General features: G+C 36.2%; 1 protein-coding gene across 5 annotated transcripts in view; it reads left to right on the top strand.

The window, feature by feature from the left end:
• The window catches only part of ROBO1 (roundabout guidance receptor 1), a 967,818-nt gene that overhangs the window by 836,872 nt on the left and 108,447 nt on the right, over positions 1-22,499 (top strand). For all 5 annotated transcript variants that reach the window (XM_044919565.1, XM_021679301.1, XM_021679299.1 and 2 more), the window contains 3 exons: positions 18,736-18,856; positions 19,208-19,346; positions 21,947-22,074. In XM_044919565.1, coding sequence (XP_044775500.1) covers positions 18,736-18,856; positions 19,208-19,346; positions 21,947-22,074 — 388 coding nt within the window. The remainder of the gene's footprint in view (positions 1-18,735; positions 18,857-19,207; positions 19,347-21,946; positions 22,075-22,499) is intronic.

The following is a 22,499-nucleotide window of genomic DNA, read 5'->3' as shown; positions in this document are numbered from 1 at the left end:
GAGTCACCAAGAGTATTCAGTTTAGGTGAGTATTATGAGTAAAGAATTTAGATGAATACTGATATTAAGAAACAAATTTGAGGCCTCTGTACATCTTTATTGTGAAATGCAGTGATCAACAGGGGATTCCACAAGAGAATTTAAGCCCCTAATGCTCTAAGGCATTCACTATGTGTAACAAATCGACTTTTCTTCCGTGCATCTAGTTATGTACAATTCTCAGGGGAATTGAGAAATGCCATGATTCAGATGAGGTATGCCGATTGAGCAAGGCTGGTTTATCTTCCCAAGGAACATCCTGAATCTTTCCCAAAACTTGTAATTCTATTTAAATAGTTATACATTTACTCATGTGTGGACACTGAAACTAGAGAAAAGAAAGCCAAGTGTTTCAGACCCACTTGTGAAGTCTAAGTACTCTTATGAAAGAATTGTAATAAACGAAGACATTCTCAGTTCTAGCATTCAAATTAGTTTAGATGACAGTATAATTATAAACATAAGTCTGGTGAGCCTGTAGTTATTGCTCTAGTTTTTCATTATATATGTGTTAGAGATGAATTTAGAACCTTGGATACCAAGGGCTTGAAGGAACAGATGATGAAAGTCTTTGCATATGATCTTCCCTCTGCCTGGAATGTCCTGACCCTTATATCCTCTTTGTCTAACTCACTCATTTTTCAGGTTCCAACCTAAAGACAACTTCTACAGACAAGTCTTCTGCAAAACCCCACTCTGCTCATCCACACTAGATTTATCACTCTGTTATCCTGACCTATGCCTTTTACTAAGTACTTTTCTTTTAATCTGTTAGAAATCATTATTTGTAAATTACTCCTCTAATATACATAAGATACTTGAGGGCCAGCTGTATTCCCTAGGTCTGTCTTATGGTAGGAGCTCAATATATATTTCTTGGGAAAATATTAAGTGAATGAAATATAAATAAGAATAATGTTTTCTAGCACACCTAGAACTCAAAGGTTGCTCACTTGAACATACTTGATTTTATGTCCCTACATACTTTATGTATTTATTGTTTTATTCCCCTATAAAATGGAAAGGAGGTATCATCTACACTATTTCTTTTTTTCTAAAGCATGGTTTCCATTAGATTAACAGTATGCGAAGGAAGAGATACTATACAAGTTAGTTCTGTGAGTAACTATATTTCTAAGTGTGACTTACAGATACAGAATTTTACAGATGGAGCTGACTTGAGAGATTGTGAATAGGCAAACTACTTTATTTTTAAGAAAGGGGAAGCCAGGGGATGTGATTGAGTCTCTTAATGAATCTGTGTTGTGAGTCAGGAATAAGAGCCAGACATCTCCACACCAGATTTCTTCCTGTTCTGATTTTTCCCATGACAGACTAGACCTGATCAACTCTTCTAAAATAGTAACACTTATGTTTGACTAAGACAAGTCCTAACACAAATCCACAGGTAAAGTGTTTTACTGGATTCATTTCATATAATTTTGTCACTTGTTTTGTGTCTCAAATTCAATATTTCCTATCTTGGTAAGTATAGAAAGTAGTATTTTTTCAATATAGCCTCAGCTTAGTTATCCACTGGGCACAAGCATGGCCTTGTGTCAATTTGATTAATCATTCTGAACATGTTTGGGCTTTATCAAGTATGTTATTAAGAATGTATCCAAGTTCATCTTGAGTGATTGTGGTTGCCTCTGAATCTCATTCAAAAAATGAAAATTTGCAACAATTTAAATAGTAAGTTAAGCCTAACTTATGGCCATCTTGGGAAAGTCTTTTCTACCTCAAGTTCCTTTTTTTTTTTTTAATTTTATTTTAAGTAGGCTCCACACCCAGTGTGGGACTTGAACTCACAACCCTGAGATTAAGAGTCGCATGCTCTACAACTGAGCCAGCCAGGTGCCCCCGAAGCTCCTTTTTGAAGCTGCACTAACAAATAGACCTTGGCCAAGTCCTTTAATTATTGACACTATTAAGATAATAATATCTTCCCCGATTATTTATTAGGATTATTATGAGAATCAAACCAGAGCAATGAAAGTGTTTTGAGGACTATCAATGATAGCCTCAATTGGAAGGTGTTATTTTAAGTGTTTCTGTCTTTATTTTCAGTTAATGTTCATTCTGCAATGGTATTTATAACTTGGAAAGGTAAGAGACCAGTGATTTTTAACTTCAGAATGAAAATGAACCCTTTTGAATTAGATATTCAATGGACAAAACAAAACAAAACAAAAAACAAGCAAAAACTGATTAAACTGTTCTATACCTTGTTTTGATCAGTTTTTAAGTATACATCAAATATACGAGTCACCTTCTCTATGGCATCTACCTTTAAGGGGCTCTACAATTTATAGTCCATTTGCCCATTTTTGTCTAGGTCCCTTGAGACACCTTGTTGTAATTCCTAATAAAGTTCTCATATGTATATGTAAACTCATTCAAGTATCAGAGAGGGTGCAAGTAGGTTTGGAAGCAGAGGTACTGTAGCAGAGACTAAAGACTGCCAGATAATGTATTTTCTATTTCAACAAATAGTCTTTGGTTCAGGAAACAGGAAATAATACACTATAAAGTTTTGAGGTTTCCTCTAAGTATGGTAATGAACATCCCTATGAGTACAAGTCCTAACATATGTGAAAAATCAAAATAATCTTGAACAGTTTTGTTCTTGTACAATGTTGATGTTTTATGCTGTTTTGTGTTTCATGCTGTTTGTCAGTACACTTTTAAATGTTTTGAGATGATTCTGGCTTTCTGATTTTTTTTCCAAACAGGTTTCCTTAAAAACAGTTTTGAATATTTTTCTAAAATCTAATCCCACCCAAATGTTGGTTTCAGCCAAAACAACATTAGAAGACATAGGGAGTACCTAGCAGATCTGCCCAAGCCACCTTCCATATGGAAATCGGCCAATTCCTGAAATTCACTGGGCTGAAACCTGATGTGGATGTACGCTGCTGGTTAGCATCCATGATCAGAAATCAGAGTAGGCCTTCCAGAAAGTAGTGGCTCAGACATTTGAGTAATCAGCTAAAGAAAAGTTGTACCTCATAATTCAAAGTAATTATCAATACAGTACACTAACCAGAAGTATTATAATTCTATGAAATGAACACACATGGTCAGATGACAAAGCCTGTAATAAGAATTTCAGATTAGTTGGGTATACTAATAGAGAAAGCAGACTTACAAATGTTCCCCCCCCCCGGCCCCCACCTGCCTTTTTTCTCCCCTTATAATACATGCTCACTCAAGCAGCTGCATTTCTTCATTTTCCAAGACTTTGATATATTTGATCAGGCCGTTACATTTCTCCAGATAGCCAAGGACTAGTGAAATTTTACTACTGTCTGGGAGCACTTTGTTTAATTATGGGTTAAAGTAGTTTGCCAAATTAAAGGTATAATCTTTTGTGGCTTCAAGGATGATGCTCTAACCAGTTTGTTTTATTTTTGATGTTCTATTAATCACAGATGAATTGCTTCTCAAAAGATACAGTTTAAAAAAAATTTATCGTAAAGCATTGCTTATAAATCTTACCTGTGATGTGGAAAACATTTAAATGATAGCAAAATACATTTTGGTAAATTCTCTGTTTTAAAAAAAAGTTGACTTTTCTAATTGCTTGTAATTTTTGTGTTTGCTCAGGACAACCCAGACTTCATTTGTTTTCTGTTTACCATAGGCAGAATGAATTGTAATCTTAAAAGCAAAGGAGTCGATTGAAAAGTGCACTTGATTATACAAGGCATTCTTTCCATGTTTTAACATGGTCCAAGATGCAGAAATCAAAGAAATTATTTTAAGCCTTAATCCCCCTTTAAATGGGGTTGGGATTTCTTTTTCATTATTTGTAACTGGCTAAGATTGACTCTATCTATTTCTCAATCTTGTACTATTATCACTTTTATATAAGGATACTCTCTCAAAGAAGAATCCCAAATCTTATGCTGAGGCTGATGTCTAAACTAATGCTGATTTTGCATTTCTTTTGTTCAAAGGATAGGTGCTTTAAAAGCACTAATACTCTCTTGGTAACATCTGACCACTTCAATTTTTATCTCCTTAAACCCAAAGAATTTGATAATATGATAAATAGTACACCTGTAAAATAATCTGGTGTGCATTAACAAAATTACTAACAGATAGCACAGGTTTTCTCTTCTTAAATCTTACAAATCTAGGTGATCATGAATGCTTTAAAGGCTGATCGCAGTAGAAACAGGCTCCTATTTAAGTAATATTTAAGAGCATCATCTTGTATGGGAAAATTTCAAGAGCAGTTGAACTCAACATGGGTAAAACTGGTTAAAATAATGGCAGTTTGTTTCCTTGAGTGGATAACGTGTAATTCGCTTAGGAATCCATCATTTCATATTTCTTTGCCTTTGAACGTTCATGGTGTCACTATCCTCTCACCAAGACATATTACGCCACCGTATTGCCCCATGCATCATGCTTATAAAAGATCATGTCAGAGTTCCTCATCTTTATTAGGGAAGCTTATAAATATTCTGTTTAAATTATAAACATGCCATGATAGTAAGTGCATGTTTATTTGGGGAAAGAAGAACCATTCCTCTGTGTAGGGACTAATATAAAATATTTACCTAACTACACTTTACTTGCAAAGAACCCATGCTGATGTCAAGTGTAAACATGCACATCCCTCCCCACCCCCCACCCCCGGCAGCCAGATGGATTAAGGGCAATTAGGTTGGATATCCAGATCAGTCAGGTTGAATAGAGTCAGATGGAAGGAGGGCCATCAGGCTAACACCTATTTCTTTGCCACACCATTGAGTCTTGGGATCTATACATTTGCAAGATATTGCTAATCCAGAGCTTGTGGTATGGGATGCAAAGAAAATATGAGTTCCTGCTTTTTGTTCCAAAGGAAGCACTCTATGTAAGCTTTATTTTTAATCTGTGGAGAATGAGCTCTGATCCACTTATTACATGATGTAGAGCAAGTTTCTGATATTCTCTGAGCTTTAGTTTTCTCATCCCCAAATAGGAAAATATATTTCCCTTTGTGAGACTGTTGTAAAAATCAAAGATGCTGAATGCGATAGTGTCGTGTAGGTAGTACATGTTGATACATCACGATTTGCATCACCTACAACAGTAATAATACAGATTGCTGTATACATTCATACATTTATGAAATGTACCACAGACTCACTGATATAATTTTCATGTGCTTTTGGAGAAAACCATCAAAGGCATTTTATACTAAGGACTTAATTTTTTTCAGGGGTTAGGCTTTTGCAGGTGATTTTTTTTGGAGGGGGGCATAGGGAGGGGGAGAGAGAATCTTAAGCAGGCTCCATGCCCAGAATGAAGTCCAAAGCTGGGCTTGATCTCGCAACCCTGTGATCAGAATCTGAGCCAAAATCGAGGGTCAAGCACTTAACCAACTGAGCCATCCAGGTACCGCTACATTTTTGCAGTTGGTAAAACCTTTAAAACTTCTTTTGAATCATCAGAGAATTTAAATTTATTTATTACCTTGATATTAAGTCATTAGAATTTGAATTTGGGGGCACCTGGGTAGCTCAGTAGTTAAGTGTCTGCCTTCGGCTCAGGTCATGATCCCAGGGTCCTGGAATCGAGCCCCACAAACCGGGCTCCCTGCTTGGCGGGAAGCCTGCTTCTCCCTCTCCCACTCCCCCTGCTTGTGTTCCCTCTCTCGCTGTCTCTCTCTGTCAAATAAATAAATAAAATCCTTAAGAAAAAAAAAAGAATTTGAATTTGTCCTCTGCAAGGCAATAAAAAATAGTGTACTTCTAACTTAAATTCTAAAATATCAAGCCTTTTTCTGAAGTGATGAATGAAATCAAGGAATTCTATGTATCTGCTTTTTTAGATCTTGAAAAATCTGATATTATCTTTTCTGTAGGTGTTGTGCTACATACTAGAGATACAAGTTCTTTACCATTATAGAATTTATATTTCATGTGGAAGAGAGGCAAGAAACATGGGATCAAGTTTGTTGTTGTTTTTTAATTGACTTTATCTTTTTCCTTAATCTTCCCACTGGCTAACATCACTTCCACCAGAACCTTTCCCACCACTTAATTCTGGAACCTCCTTCTATTAGGATTTAATAATATTGAATAGGATAATAGAATAGAATAATAGAATATTAATATTTAGTTAATAAAATAGCTACTCATTACGTTTGTGTGGATGCAATCTATAATTTACAAAATTCTGAATTTCAAGTCAAAATTCAAATACAGACTTAGGGTTAGGAGCAGTTCAGAACACTGAGGTCGCTAACACCATTGAAATTTTTGCACTACATTTTCTGTTCAGGACGCTTTTGTCTTGAACAGAGAACTGAACTATTTATAACCGAGAAAGATTATCCTAAACAAATATCTTTCCTTTTTCACAGATAACTATAGAAATAGAAGGGGTCATGATACATTTGTTTTTATTTCTTATTTGTCCATGCCTTAATCATTAGTTCTCAGGAAATAGTGAGAAATGTGTATGGGTAACTCTGAAGCTTAATGTAAACCAATGAGAAGATTTCCTTTAAGCCCTAGCTCCCACCTTTTTTTCTCATGAATTTAATGTCTTTCTCACATGCGCAAATTACTCAACTTGCTTTCTTAGGTAGTACTTAGATGTATTTTCATTTGTTTTAACATGAGCAGTGTTGGGGGAGAAGAGGGTTATTATTTTTATCTTATCATATGTCCCTTATGGGAGGAGACACACATTTGCCAAATAAAGGAGCTAGGTTCTGACATAGTCTTGTGATCAATAAAAGAGAGTGAAGCAACTGGCCATATGGATATTGAGTCTCTGACCCTGGTCTGATGAGCCCTGACTTCTGATTAATCAATTAAGCTTGATTAAGTCTCCTCTTGCTCCCCTTTGACTCTGGGATTAAAATACCACAGAATGGGAGTGGGTGTTTACTTCAATGTGTAGCTACTTTAGGGATGTTCATATTTGCAGAGAATCCCAATAAATAGGATTAAAGGATTTTATTGCTTTTTACTTTTTTCAAATTATAAATGTTTCTATAAAGTAATTTTCCTTACTTAATTTCCATAAAGTCATGTGAATTTCTGAATCCAAGAATCCCTTGCATGCTCAACCTTGATTTGACTTTTTCTGCCATGGTTATGTATCTTATTCAGAATATAAATGCATTTAAATTTCAAGAGTAACAAATTATACACAGTCTCTGGAAAAGGCATTATCTTAGCAAGGCATTTGGGGGTGAGGGAAATTCTCACACTGGACCAAAACTATAGAGAAGACCTAAGCATAAGAACTGATGGAGAGAAAAAGGGATTTACTGTTTGAAAAGTATTTTCAGCTGGGGCACTTGTAACTTGAAAGAGCCAAGTGTTTGAAAATGAGCTTTTCTTCCCTCAAATACTATGAGCATCTGTCATCTTTATTTCTAGAGTATAGTCATAATTCCTCCATAGATTTTTATTTCAGGCTGTCCTAACAGTGACTGTATGTAAATTCAGAATTATAGCCAGATGGTTGGACGAGGTGATAAAAAGCAAACCTGGTTTTGTAGAAAAGTGAAAATTGCCCGTAAGACTTTGTTTTTACCTTTAAAACAGCAGGACATTGTTTCATGAGACCTGTGAAGGAACTAATACATTAACTTTAATAGCTATGAGCTAAATTAATTTTTCATATGCATGCAGAACTCTACCACGTAACACCTATAATTTTCATAGAGGTAAAAATCAATCAACTTTCTTACTTTTAGGAGATAGCTAGCAAAGGCTATTTTCTTCCAAAACCACTCTTTATATTACCTCCTCTTTATGAGGATTTACTTTTGGGCTCTGATCTTAATGATTGGGGAACCAGAAACCTGGGGAATCAGCTAAAACCCTTCCCTGTTTATCTGCTCTCCATTTCACCAGCACCAAGCAGTTGCCTGCCCCTGGTTTGAAATACAGTAAATTAAAAGGGGCTTTCTCGGTTGATTGCTTTAGGCTACATAACTATGACTGGCTCAAGAAAATGGGTGTCTAAGAGAAAATGCCAAACCCAAGTCTTCATATTGACTTTGAGCCACACTCCAGGGAAAGAGACGGGTTTTAAGGAGACTGTGTTTCTTTTCTACCATTCCTTGTTAAAATGAGGATTCACGGGAAGGTCCTCTGGTGATAGAGACTCAGTAGACAGAAAGGTAATAATTTATACCTTCACAAAGAAAATTCTCCTCTCCCTGTGACTTAACTGTGTCTCTCTCTGTAGGGTGGTTCCCCCTTGCTGGCAATTAGCAATACAGCGCTTCCTGACGTGGTCCGTGATCAAATTATCAGAGGTGTGACTCCGCAGCAGCCAACGGCCAACTCCCAGTTTATAAACTGCTATGAGGGAGAAATGAAAAGTTTAGTCGGGGAAGTGGAAATACCAGAGAAGTGCAGCTGCCATAGTCCTAGGCAGCAATTCTCCCAGGCCTGTGTTCTCAGCGGGCCAGCTCCCCAAGCAGTGGAGAGCCACGTGCCCCCACTGGGATAATTGCTTTTTCTGCATGAGTCTCTTGTTGCTTCCCTCTGATGACCGAGTGTGTTTAGACTCCTGGCTGAAACTGTGTTGGTTTTTAAATGGTATTGTAAAGTGTACCGGCAAACAAATGAAATTGGATCATGTTCTCTTCTATGCATGCAGCCTAAGCAAATATGGGACACCAGTGGAGAGACCCTAATTGCCTATTTTTCCTCTCTGTTCTACTGCTAAGAGAACAGTTGAAAGACCTACAAGTTATGTTTTTCTCCTTGTAACACCGCCCCTTTTAATGTCCGCAAGAAAAATGCAAAATGGTCATTTGCTTGCTTTCGATTTATCATTTCCATAATTTTTTATAATGAATATGTACTTACCCAGGCACCTTTATGTTATATAATACGTTTTGTGCAAATCCCATGGACATTATTTACACTTTAAGTAGACTGCAGAACAGGAAATGGGCTTTGCGTAAGAATGGATGATGAGTCAGTGGATGAGTGATATCCAGGGGAAAACTTTTTACAGTGCTATTAAAATCTGAATTAATTTTCTAAATAATCTACAGTAAAAAAATATTGTGAATACTCCTCTATAATCTGTTTTTCTCAGTTGAACCCATCTCTGGGGTCCCTCTGCCCTCATTGTGTCACGAGTCCGTGTGGAACTGGTGATGAGTACAAGGCAGCTTTACCTAACAACCTTTGGATGAGCAGCGTGAAACCAGGTCACATCTAGTCAAGAGACTTGAGTGGGAAATACTTAAAACAATGCATTTTTTTCTTCCTTCTCCCTCCCTCCCTCTCTCTCTCTCTAAGGTCTCTGTGAACGGAAATGATAAAGGAATAGGGAGAGGTGAACATTTTTCGGAAAGTGAATTGAGAGATAATAGCCTTTATGAAAAGTAGAAAGAGTAAATAAACTTTGTTAGCCAGGAAGAACTGTGATTTGGCCGATCCTGGTGTATTGTTTATATGTTTACTTAAAATAAAACATATGCTTGAGACTTAAATATGAAATCGTGTTGTCATGGATACCTGATATTTTAAAAAGCATTATTTTTGTGTGACAAGAGTAGTACAAATAAGCAGAATAAATAAAAATTTTCTTGAAATTTGTTTATCTACTAAGGAAAGTGCTTACGGTGACTAGAGCAATAGATACAAATTGTTTTAGGTCAGTGATTTTTGATAGTGGAAATTTATCAAAAATTTAAATTTGTATCTGATTGCTAACTACATTAAAATTTAGGTTCCAAAGAGTGAAACAAGAACACAATCATTAATATGTATATTCAGAAATATAAAGTACCTGTAGATGATATTAAAGCAGAATTAGTAAAAACATGAAATGATTTAATTCTAGACATGACTTTTTTATTAACTATTCTTTTTGAACTAAAGGTGTAAGAAATATTGCCAAATAAGAAATACAATAATTTCTTTCATATTGTGTAGGATCTGAATTATAGGAATTATCCTTTGCTTCGTTGTAATTTTTTTTAGATTGCTACGAGACATGTATTTTATCCAATCCTTTGTCTATCATTTGTACGCTTAATTCCACTACCACCAGTCTTTTTGCTTAATTTCAAATGCAGTAAAGCATGGTTGTTTTTGAAAGATGCTGTTGTAGTGTATGTTGTGGAAAACGTGGACGCTTTAATCTGAATTGTTTGCATTAAAGCAACAAAAAAAGTGATACCACTTTTGCAGCCAGATGCGAAAGTAGTGGGTATTATTTTAATTCCTCTCTCTCTGCTCCCTGCTCAAGCAAGATATCTTTTTGGTTTGTTTTTGTTGTCGTTGTTGTTGAATTAATGCTAAATTTGAAAAAAACTAAAAGCTGTTGTCCTGACTCTTTTCTACATGTCTCTGTTGAAAGGAGTCCGTAGGGACCATCCAAAACTGCCCTGCAGTTTCTTTCACCAAAGAGAATGTCTGGGGGACATGGCTGGCCATCTGGGGTACCTGCATCTCATTGTCATTGAGAAGTCTTAAGCCCACGCAAAGTACTTCTCCTCAAGTTTACAACAGCTTGATATCCGTGCTGTAGGTCAAAGATCCAGGCAGAATTGACAACATTGCTGGGAACAGATATTCTACCCAAAGAGAGTTAGTAAGAAATTGTTTAAGGATGATATATACTAAACTAGACTGTAATTCAAAGCCTCTCCTCTTATTTACTTTGCAAAAATAGTGTGAGAACAGTGGTAAAGAATCAAGTTTTTCAGAAAAAAATAATTTCTAAATTCAGGTGCTTTAAAAATTTCACTCTTCATGTTAACCCTGCTTATCAGACCTTCACTACTGTAAATGAATATTTCTGAGCCTTTAAATCTTTTTGAAAATTGTAAAAATTCAGTACTGCATAATTTCTCACTGGTTTGATGACACCTATGTGTGTCTGATAGGTATTATTTAAACATATTTCTCCTTTAGCATTCTAAGTCATTATTCTTTTAATCTGTTATGATGTAGTTTAAAAATAGTATTTCTAGTAAGGAACACAGATTTTAAATGCAAAATCTATTAAAGGAAATGAGATAAATTATATGACAGTTTGGTGGTTAGCAATTTGAAATCATCTTTGAAGCCCTTAATATAATTAGTGGTTTCATTTTTGGTCTGCTGAATTCAAGTCACATTAAGTTAATGTAATTAAAAGCAGAAAAGATTTTGTGTAGCCAAACTAGTTAATTAGCCCCAGTTGGGTTAGTATGTTAACCTAGAGGTGTATGGCTAACGTGAGGGTGACGCCTGAAAAAAAAATTCCTGTGTAACAGATACTGCAAATCATCTGACTTGCTTTAGGGTAGAAAATGAAGACATACCAAGGAGTTCATTTTAAGTTCATCTTTATTTCTGATTTTAAGTACTGATTGCAGGGTAGGCTATATACTTCATTGAATAATCAGACAAAAACTTAATTTACTTTTTTAAAGAAAACATGCTTCTATGTGTACAAAGGTAATCAGTTTTTCTTCTTGTATTCTGGAAATAAGAATAAATAATAAATAAGATTGAAGTTCTAATTCTGATTTTTTCATGCTTACTGGAAATATAAAATGATTCTCTTTTTGGTTAAAAAGCTACATTTTATGCCTGATTTTTCTATATAATCTTGGTATTTAGTAGACAGTCTAGTAAAGAGGAAAACAGTCTAGAAAGGGATTTTCAACAGCTTCAGAGAAATCTTTAAGTACTAGGAGAGAAGACAGGAAAATGACCATATATTAATTTTTAAAGGGAAAAATGCTAGTTTATAAGAATCCTGTATATCAAATACATTGATGTGTTCTATACCTTAATGTCTCTGAAACACTTTTTTAAAAAAAATTCAGAGCCTGATATTTAAAACTTTAAAATTCTTTACGACTTTCTTCTTTTTTTCCTCTTCTGTCTCCTTCCCAAAAAAGAGCAAGTCCCCTGGGAGAACCTTTGTTTTGTTTTGTTTTTATTACGTATGTAGATAGCTGAGGCCCCCCTTTAAGCACTGTCTAGAGCTTATGGAAATGTGGGTTTCTAATGTGGTTACCCCCGTGGTCTGGTAAGGTATATGGTAATGAGGAAGTAGGACCTCTGCCTTAGATTTTTGACATAGGCTAGATGCCAGCATATTGTCTGAAAGCTTAAGGCGGTCTGCTTCTCCACCACCCGGATTATGTTAATTGAAGGAGTGTTGCTGCAGTGTTTAACATTGTGTCTGTTCATTATACAAACTCGTTTTTGATAGGTTTACAATTTGGCTGTCAGATTCAGTTGCAGGAAGGGACCTGCCAAGACATATTTCTTAGCTTGTTTTAAATACGGCTATTTTCACATTTATAGTGTTTTGTATGTGTTAGACACATTTTTCCTTTCTCTGTAGAGAGGAAATGTCAATTTTTGGTTTACAAAGGGCCACTAAGATTTAGAATGTATAAAGTCACCCTTTACAATCAATATTGTTATATAACTCAACATAAAATGATGATGATTAATAATAGGTCCTGCTTGAGAGCCGGTGTGTTATATTTGATCAGGGCTGTAGTACTGTGTTTTCCCTGTTCTTTTGTTTATTAAAAAAAAAAAAACACAACAAAACAGGCCCCCATGTAGTCTACAGTTGTGACCATAGAGAATAAAATGATGGCTTTTGCTTAGCTCTGTTTCCATTCAGCCATTGACATATTGCCAGAATCAACTTGAATTTATTGAAGACTACCATTTTCATCCATTTTTTTTTTATTTCTCTATTTTCTGCACTTTGTTGTTTCTTCCTTCACCTTTATCAATTTCAGTCTCTGAAGTGTTTAAGGAGGTAAGTTTCTTCCAGGTTTGGTGAGGCTTGTTTAGTTTTACATTTAAGTTGTCATGTCTGCTTGGAGACCCCTAACCATTATTGCCAGCGAATACAGAATGGAATGTAGTATTTTATAGTGAAATTGTCTTACTAACGGGGTAGAAGGTGTATGTGTGTATGTGTGTGTGTGGGGGGGGATTTATACTAATCTCAGAAGTTGCAGCACTGATTTCCCAAATAGAATAAACACATTTTTTTTTTTTAAGATTTTATTTATTTGACAGAGAGACACAGCAAGAGAGGAAACACAAGCAGGGGGAGCTGGAGAGGGAGAAGCAGGCTTCCCGTGGAGCAGGGAGCCTGATGCGGGGCTTGATCCCAGTACCCTGGGATCATGACCTGAGCCTAAGGCAGACACTTAACGACTGAAACACCCAGGCACCCCAAACACATTATTTTGTCTAATTTTAACTCCTCCTTCCTGTTGTCCTTTTAATCCAGCGTTTATCCTTAGGCCCGAGCCAGGCCTTTAGAACAAAATTTCTCAACTTCAGCACTATTGACGTTTTGGGTGTGATAATTCCTTATTTGTGGAAGACTCCTCTGTGCATTGTAGGCTGTTTCAAAGCCTCCCTGGCCTCTACCCCCCAGGGGTTAGTAACACCCCTGCCCCCCTCTCAATGGTGACAGCCACAAATATCTTAAGGCATTGCCACATATTTCCTGGGAGAGGGCAGGTGATTGCCCTCATAAAAAATCACTATTTGGGAGGAAATAAGAATATATTTGGCCTGAGAATTACTTGTTTCTAAGGCTTTGCTATGTTGATGCAAATAAACATTTTTTCTGATAAAAGCAGTGGAAGATGTGTTACTAATTAATTTTAATAAAAAGCTTCTGGATGTAGCTTTACAAAGGAAGATTGGCTTTGATTAGGCAAATGTCTCTTTAATCTTTAAATCCGTAAGCATAATATATAATTATGATAATGTGCAGGCATTTTTCTAAGTACTTTATATGATTTATCTCATATAACTCTCAATATCTTTGGAGTTGTATGTTAAGAGAATCCCCATTTTAGAGATGAAAAACAGAGGTACAGAGGAGTGACCGCCTTGTCTGTCATCACATGTATATACTAAGAGGCGGTGATTCCAGGGCCCATGCTCACTTTGCTTTCCTATGTGAATGTATCTACTTCTGATCAATTTGAAAGATTATCTGAGATTTAGAAACCTTCTCTCTCTCTCTTTTTAAAGTTTTTGTATATATTTTCATTTTGAGTTTTGTTCCAACCCGATAATGTTGGTAAAGACCACCTTGAGGGGGGAGGAAGGTACAATTTAGTTGACTCCATGTAGCCATTGATGATTAATATCTCTGCTGTTATTCAAGAAAAAAAAAGCATTTTTCAAAAAATGCCTTATAAGGTTAATATTTTTATTTTTAGGCCTCAATTCGTTATTTCAGGTTTTTTTCATTGATACAGAAATTATATATAAATGAACAGGTGTGATAAATGTATGCTTTTAGTCATATTATGATTCTAATGAAAAAAGCTTCTTGAGATACTGGATTCATTTAAAAACACTTCTCATAGAAATAAATGTCATAGTAGTCCATACAACTAGTATTTACTTACAAAGGACAGAGAAAATATTTTGTAAAATGTCTGGTGGGTTATTTTTAATTTGAAGAGTAAACATGGTCTGTAAATTAAAATCTGTAAAGCAGTCTGTAAATTAAAATCTTATAAAAGAGGAAGGGCTTCTCTATTTATATTTGGTAGCGAAACATAGCTATGTGTCACCAAAGCGTAAGTCTCCTGGCAGATGGATTTAGAAAAGTTTTTTCAAGATTGAGCCAAGAATGAATACAGTTGACTCTTGAGCATCATAGAGGTTATGGGTGTCCACCCCTTGCACAGTCGAAAATCTGTGTATAACTTTTGATTCTCCCCAAACTTAACTAATAGCCTGCTGTTGACTGGATGCCTTATCCATAACGTAAACATAATATTTTGTATATTACATGTATTCTATACCGTATCTTTATGATAAAGTAAGCTAGAGAAAAGAAAATGTTATTAAGAAAACCATAGGGAAAATACATTACAGTACTGTACTGTATTTATTGAAAAAAATCTGCATGTAAGTGAACCTGCCCAGTTCGTACCCATGTTGCTCAAGGTCAAGGGTATAGCTAGACCTATAGGAATAGGGTGTGAACAACACATTCTTCAGTACTTGATGGCTTTCTTTGAATTTGTAGTTCACCTTAGTTATTGCTCCCTCCCATTCAGCACAACATTGGAATTTCCCTCTGTCTGAGAATCCCCTGGCAGCCCCCTCATAACTCATGTTAACGAAATTTCCCTTCTTCTCAATGTATAGAGATCCTTTCAAAATATAACACTTTTGGGCTGCAATATATAATGTTAATTGGTGGCCCACATGTGCATCAGCAAGTTGATTTAAAACTCTACGTTCCCAAGTATTTAAGATTTGTAAAAGTAAATTAGTACTATGTTATCCTGAAGCTGTAAAAATGTCTGTACTGTTGAAAATTATTTATACTTTATCATTCTTTGACTCTCCTTTTTCTCCACATTTGAATGTATTTTAAAGTTATTCATAAAGCCTTGCATTTTATTGTGGATATGACTCATTGACTTTTAAAGCAAAAAGAATACTTAGAGTATTTGTTGACTTCCTCTTACTTTGCTATAACTTTTACTTATTAATGTACAGTCCCTTCAGAAATGAAGTGACCACCTAAACATGCAAAAACATTTAAAGTTAGATTGTGAGGCATAGGAGGAGCTCAATGTCCTATCCAAAATTAAAGAACCAATAACAGAACATCATCCAGGACCACATCTCAGATCATTTAACTTTCCTATCAGGAATAGAGTTTGTCACCTTCATTTTTGCCGGAATGATTTTGTTTCCTCAAGATTTTAGGAATGTTTATGGGAAGTGTTTCAAAGTAAGTATATGACAAAAGGTGACAGCGGATCTTAATAGTATGGATCTTGATATGATTCTCAAATTTTCTGAACCTCAAGAAGTCAAGCTTATGAAGCTCAACTTCATTAAATCACAATTATAACAGTGCTGTGGGCTGTTTCCTGTCATTTGCACATCTCGCACAGCCGAAGACATATATCTTGGCTAAAATCTGTTCCAACTTGCTAAGTGACATTGGGCAAGTCACTTTCCTTCCACATTTTTTTTTTTTTTACTCTTTGCTAGATATTGTGACAGGTCTTAGGACTAAAAGACAAATGAGATATGCTTCCCTGCCTCAGAGTTCACAGTCAGGGAGGAAATCTGGCATTGAAACTCAGAATTAAAACATACTGTGATGATGGGCATAGTGGAGCTTTACGGGAGAGGAGATTATGCTTTGCTGAGCTGCTGGTTCCTTAAGTGAAAAATGAAGTTACTAGAACACTTTCCCTAACAGCTTCACAGCAGTGTTATGATAAAGACCAAAATGTAAATGATATATTCACATAAGAGCCACTTAACGAAACATAAAATAGCACTGTGAACCAATAGCCTGAAAGTTGGATGGACTTGAAATAAGACTCCCACTTTGAGACTTTCTAATGGGATAATTGCACATGTGAGAAAAGATGCTGATTTAGAAGAGGGAAAAATGAAATATCTTCAATGTCTATCAATAGGGCAATAGTTTGGTAAAATCTGATAAATCTATACAATGAATACTATGTATAATGGAATACTATTTAGTCATTGAAATGGTTGGGGAGGATCTGTCTACAAGGTCTTCAACATTTATTAATTTTTTAAAAATATTTTATTTATTTGACAAAGAGAGACATAGCGAGAGAGGGAACACAAGCAGGGGGAGTGGGAGAGGGAGAAGCAGGCTACCCGCCCAGACAGGGAGCCCGATGTGGAGCTCGATCCCAGGACCCTGGGATCATGACCTGAGCTGAAGGCAGACGCTTAATGACTGAGCCACCCAGGCGCCCCAGTCTTCAATTTTTAATATGTAAAAATATTCTCAACATATTATTGAGTTGAAAATGCATACAGAAGAGCACATACCACATTATGCTACATTAGTAAAAGTGTGTGTGAATAGATGTAGAGGTGGAGGTGGATCTATATCATGTCTATATATATATTGTGTGTGTGTGCATTAGAGAGAGAGAGAGAGAAAGAGAGAGAGAGAGACAAAAGAAGACTGCACACAAAGTATTGACAGTCATTAACTTTTGGAAGATTTATTTGTTTTGTGTGACATTTATTTCTTTGTGTTATTCTGTGTGAAATTTAGGTAAGTATATATGAAAATTATATATATGTATAAAATTACATATATACAAATACATATATAAAATTATATATATATATATATATGTAGTATGATAGCAGTTACCAGATATGAGATATATATATATATGTATATCATACATATATGTAACTGCTATAAACCTTTATAGAAATGCTTCATTGGATAACAGACTAGATTTTGTGTATAAAAGCAGTTTGTATTCAACAAAAGTCATCTGAGTGACTACTATGTGGAGGCGTTATTCTAGGTATGAGGGATAGAGTCATGAGCAATACAAAATCCCTGTGTGGTTTTTGTAATGGTACCTAGAGAATCATGATTATTGTTTTGATAAAATGACTGAAAAAAATATTAAGTTGTAAAAGCCACAGAAATTAAAACTGCAATGTTAATATTTGGTTTGTCCTAACACGTGAAGACTTGGACTCAGTGTCTAGTTTGGGTGTCTGGATTGAAACTAAGCAATTTCGGCACTCCAAGACAGTATGACCCACCTTCATAAAGTAGTGGTTTCAGTAAACTCCAAGTTTATGATGGAAAAACAATTCCATTTGAATGGTTCTTTCCTGCCTTTGCTTTGCTTTTTCTCCTTCCTTCCTTCCTTCCCTCCTTCCTTCCCTCCTTCCTTCCCCCTTCTTTCCCCCCTTTCTTCCTCCCTCCCTCTCTCTCTCTTTCTCTCTCTCTCATCAGTACACTATACAGAATAACTGTGAGGTTGAGTTCAAAACCTACATGAAAAAACATTTTAGAAGGTAACCCTGACAAAACCTTTCCAAGGTTCAGAGCATTATAGATATTCCTGGGTAATTGAACACAACTCTCCACCAAAAGCCTATTAAATTAAGTAAAGATAGTTCAATTTCCGCAACCTGATCTTAATTCATGGTTAACTTCAGCCTATTTATTGTACTGGAAGTCAGCTTACATTTGTAATTAATTCTTCTTCAAATAATTAAATGTTCAAGAGTGTGTCCAAATGACTTTTGAGATGATTTATTGGGATCTGTTCAGTCTCTGCCTCCCAAATCCCCGAGAAACTACTTGGGCAGCAGCAACACCTATGTTTTTTTAGATCACGTCAGTTTGTGCACGGTTTGGGATCTTTAACGATATATTCCTTTAAAGCAACTCTGACAAATTAAGTAACTAGAGACATTTTTATTTCCACATCTTCTAGTACCAGAATATGCTTCCTTGAAATCACTTATAGCTAATCTGAATTTATATATTAATTATGCTCATATGGTATTAAGAATTTCCTTTTTTTTTTCCTGCTTGCTAACTGAATTATTCATGCACTTGTTTGGTTTCCATTTAACTAAATAATATGAAAGAACTTGGCCAGTTTAGAAATATAGATTTCTAGTTGTACAGAATGCAATACCTGTATAAGAAGATGTAGGTAAGTAAAAGTGTTTGGCTTCTTTTATATTTGGTATATTTGGCATAAATTCTGTCTAAATTTACTACCTATAAATATAGCAAATACTGCACATCAGCTTTTTGATATAATTATGCTTTGTTCTTCGTTTGGAAAGTAGACTTCACTTATGAAGATTTCTGTCATGTCAACATGGCTAGAATAATTTTAATAGTATTCCTGTAAAACTTTTTTTTAAGATACGAGGCGGAAAGCTCATGATTACTTACACCCGCAAAAGTGATGCTGGCAAATATGTTTGTGTTGGTACCAACATGGTTGGGGAACGTGAGAGTGAAGTAGCGGAGCTAACTGTTTTGGGTAAGTGAAATTTCATCTAATCCGCTCACTGTAAAGTAGATCTCTTATCATTTTTCAGTTTCTTTATAGCAGGGAGAAAGAAGTCATGTTTTTAGAAGGTGAACGAATATTTTTACCGGTGTGGGAGAGGAGACAAGAGATTAGTCAAGTAGCCTGAGCTAAAATAGCCAGGATATGGGAAGAAAACTAGGAGAAAACTCGAAACCTAGAGAGGGGCTTCTAGAAGAAGGGAACTTGGTGAAATAATTCTCTAAATAACATTTTAAATTATAAATGTCTTTATGAACATCTAAAATGGTTTTTAGTCTGTTCACTTTTATCTGTTCTTGAGATGGCTTTTTCTAATTTTAGAGAGACCATCGTTTGTGAAGAGACCTAGTAACTTGGCTGTGACTGTGGACGACAGTGCCGAATTCAAATGTGAGGCCCGAGGCGACCCTGTGCCTACGGTACGATGGAGAAAAGACGATGGGGAACTGCCCAAATCCAGGTACAGATCGGAATTTGGTGATCTGATTCATCCACTGTTCTCATTGGACCATTGCTTATACACGTGCCATGAGACTAGTCTACTCTAGACTTTTTGATCAGGGGCCAGACGCAATATTAGAGATAATCAGAATCAAGAGGAGGTTATCGTGCTTTCTCTGAGGGTTTCACATAAGAACTTCAGATTCATGACCCTGGCTTGCCCGGGGAGCTCTTGTAGAATGTGATTTTCCTTCCGTAGGTTTCTCTTCTGTCCAGCCAGAACACAATTATGAGCCATTTCTTGTATGGGAGTAGGTGGGAAAAGGAAGGGAGGTATAGCAGTAAAGATAGAGGTATGAGCCAATTAAAAAGCAGGTTTCTATTTCCTTAGCTACAAAATCACCAGGTAAGCGTAGGAGAAGTCAGAGTTTCTTGACATCTGTCAAGTCCTTGAAACTGGTTAAGAGCGGAAGTATACTTGCAGCCTCAGGGAACGAGACCGTGAAATGATGCTCTCAGGTGTTGTCTTTAAGCTGTCTGTCCATTCATTCGGCAAATGTGTGTTGAGCCCTTGCTAGGTTTTGGGGTTACAGTGGCTTCATAGTTCTGCTCTCAAGGAGCTCCCAAAAGATTTGTGTGGATAGATATAGAATAACATGGCAAACCCTTTTTCAAATTGATGGAAGCCTGGGGGAGGAGGAAATCAGGAGAGTTTTCACAGGAAAGTGACATGTAAGCAATGCCTTGAAAAATATGTATAAATTTGAAAAGCAAGACAGAAGAGAAGAGTATTCCAGGAAAAGAGACATTACAACATAGACACAAATCTGAGAAAGAACATCACACACTCTGAATGGTGGGAAGTTTAGCATGGGTAGCTCGTAGGGCATGTGGCAAGAAGCTATATCAGGTTGGAGATACTGGGGCCAAATGATCAGGGGCTTTGTATAATAGACTGAAGAATTTTGGATCCTATTGCATGCACACTGATGAGTCAAAAGGGATTAGTATGAACAGGATTACTTATTTTTTAGAGATTTTATTTTTAGGGGTGCCTGGGTGACATAGTCAGTTGAGCATCTGACTCTTGGTTTCAGCTCAGGACATGATCTCAGGGTTGTGAGATCGAGCCCCCTGTCAGGCTCCGCACTCTGTGTGGAGTCTGCTTGAGACTCTCCCTCTCCTTCTGCCCTTCCCCCCAGTACACTCGCTCTCTCTCTCTCTCTAAAAAATAAATAAATAAGTCTTTAAAAAAAATTTTATTTTTAAGTAATCTTTACAGCCAACGTGGGCCTTAGACTTACAATACTGAGATCAAGGGTCACATGCTCTACCAACTGAGCCAGCCAGACACCCTCAACAGGATTACTTTTTAGAGAAAATAATTTTTTAGCACTGTGGCTATTACATTAATGTGGGGTGAAGCTAATGGCAGGGTCACCATTGTTGTTTTTGTCCAGAAAATAGATGTGGATTGCGTGGACTGGGGCAGGAAATAGGGATAGGGATCCATAGTAGAGAGAAATTTCTGAAACTAAACTGATGAGTTGGATGATTTGTTAGAGATAGAGAGCTGGTGGAGGAAGATACCAGGAGATTATATTAGGAGAAGTTGGTTTAGACAATGGGGAAAGAAAAGAAAATTGTATTTAACATAAGAAATATTAGATACCTATAGGATGTATTGTCTAACTATCAGTCAGTTGGGATTATGAATTTGGAGCTTCAGTGAAATAGGGGTTGGGAATGTTTGTGCAGCTGATCAATATTTAACCTACAGTAGCTAATATAACTCAGGGATATTATGTAGAATAAAAAGAGGATTAAAGTGAAACTTCAAAAGAAACCCAACATTGAAGGGGAGAGAAGATGAGGCAAGGCAAGTGAACTCTAGAATGAGAGCCTGGGTTCAGGTATCAACTCTGCCACTAAACCAGCTGAGAGCCAAAGCCAGGTTACCTTACTTTCTTAGGCCTCCAATTTCTCATCTTTAAAATGGAGATGAATACAATATTTCATACAATTGGATTTTTATAAAAGATTTGTTTATTTATTTGAGAGAGAGAGAGAGCACACAAGCTGGAGGAGCAGAGGGAGAGGGAGAGAGAAACTTAAGCAGACTCTGGCACTGAGTGCAGAACCTGATGTGAGGCTCAATCTCATGACCCTGTGATCACAACCTGAGCCAAAACCAAGAGTCAGACAGTCTACCAACTGCACCACCCAGGCGCCCCAATACTTCATGTAGTTGTTGTAAGAATTTTAAAAGATGAAACCTGTGAAACGAAGTCCAGCATATAATAAGAATTTATTTAACCGTCACCATCTTTTAATTTTAGTATGAGGACAGTAGCTTGAGGAAATGAATGAAGAAGTGCCAACGTTGCCCAAAAATATCCTTTTGAAAAATATTTTAATTGTTTAGCCAACAAAATTGGGAAAACAGGCTCTATGCATGCTTACAAAAAGGGACGCCACATTTCACCTTTTGTTTTAAGTTTTCTGAAGAGAATGTTTCATGTTGTTGATTTGTTGCCTTAGAGACATCATATTGCTAATGATGGGATTTTTTTTAAGTAGCACGTCACTTAACTCTGCATTTGTTTGTTATGTCACTAGATATGAAATCAGAGATGATCATACCCTGAAGATTCGGAAAGTGATGGCTGGTGACATGGGGTCATACACTTGTGTGGCAGAAAATATGGTTGGAAAGGCTGAAGCATCAGCTACTCTGACTGTCCAAGGTAGAGTTTGTGGCTGCTTTATCATAGAAGGATGATGAGGATAGTAGAAGAAAATATGATTTATTCGAGTAGTTTACGTTACATATAGACTTCAAGTAGTGCTATCAATATTTCATTCAAACATAATTTAGAGAAATTATTATTTTGCCTATGGGAGCTCTATAAGTGTTTGTTACAGGAAATTGAATTAAGTTGTTAAAATTATGGCGAGTTCTGTCTTGGTGAAGTAGAGGAGGAGAGTGTGCTTTAATCTCTGGGCCTTCAGACATAGAGCCCTTCTAATCTTTTAATTAAATGACAGCTATTACCATGAAAACGTTGTCTTTAAATGGAAACAAATCTACCAGTCCTTCAGACCATGCACTTTCCAGGGTCTGTACAACTCAGAACACCGAAATAAGAAAATCTTAATTCACTCTTAAAAT

The sequence above is a fragment of the Neomonachus schauinslandi genome, chromosome 1, assembly GCF_002201575.2.
Source record: "Neomonachus schauinslandi chromosome 1, ASM220157v2, whole genome shotgun sequence".
NCBI lineage: Eukaryota > Metazoa > Chordata > Mammalia > Carnivora > Phocidae > Neomonachus > Neomonachus schauinslandi.
This window is presented reverse-complemented; position numbering and strand designations above follow the sequence as displayed.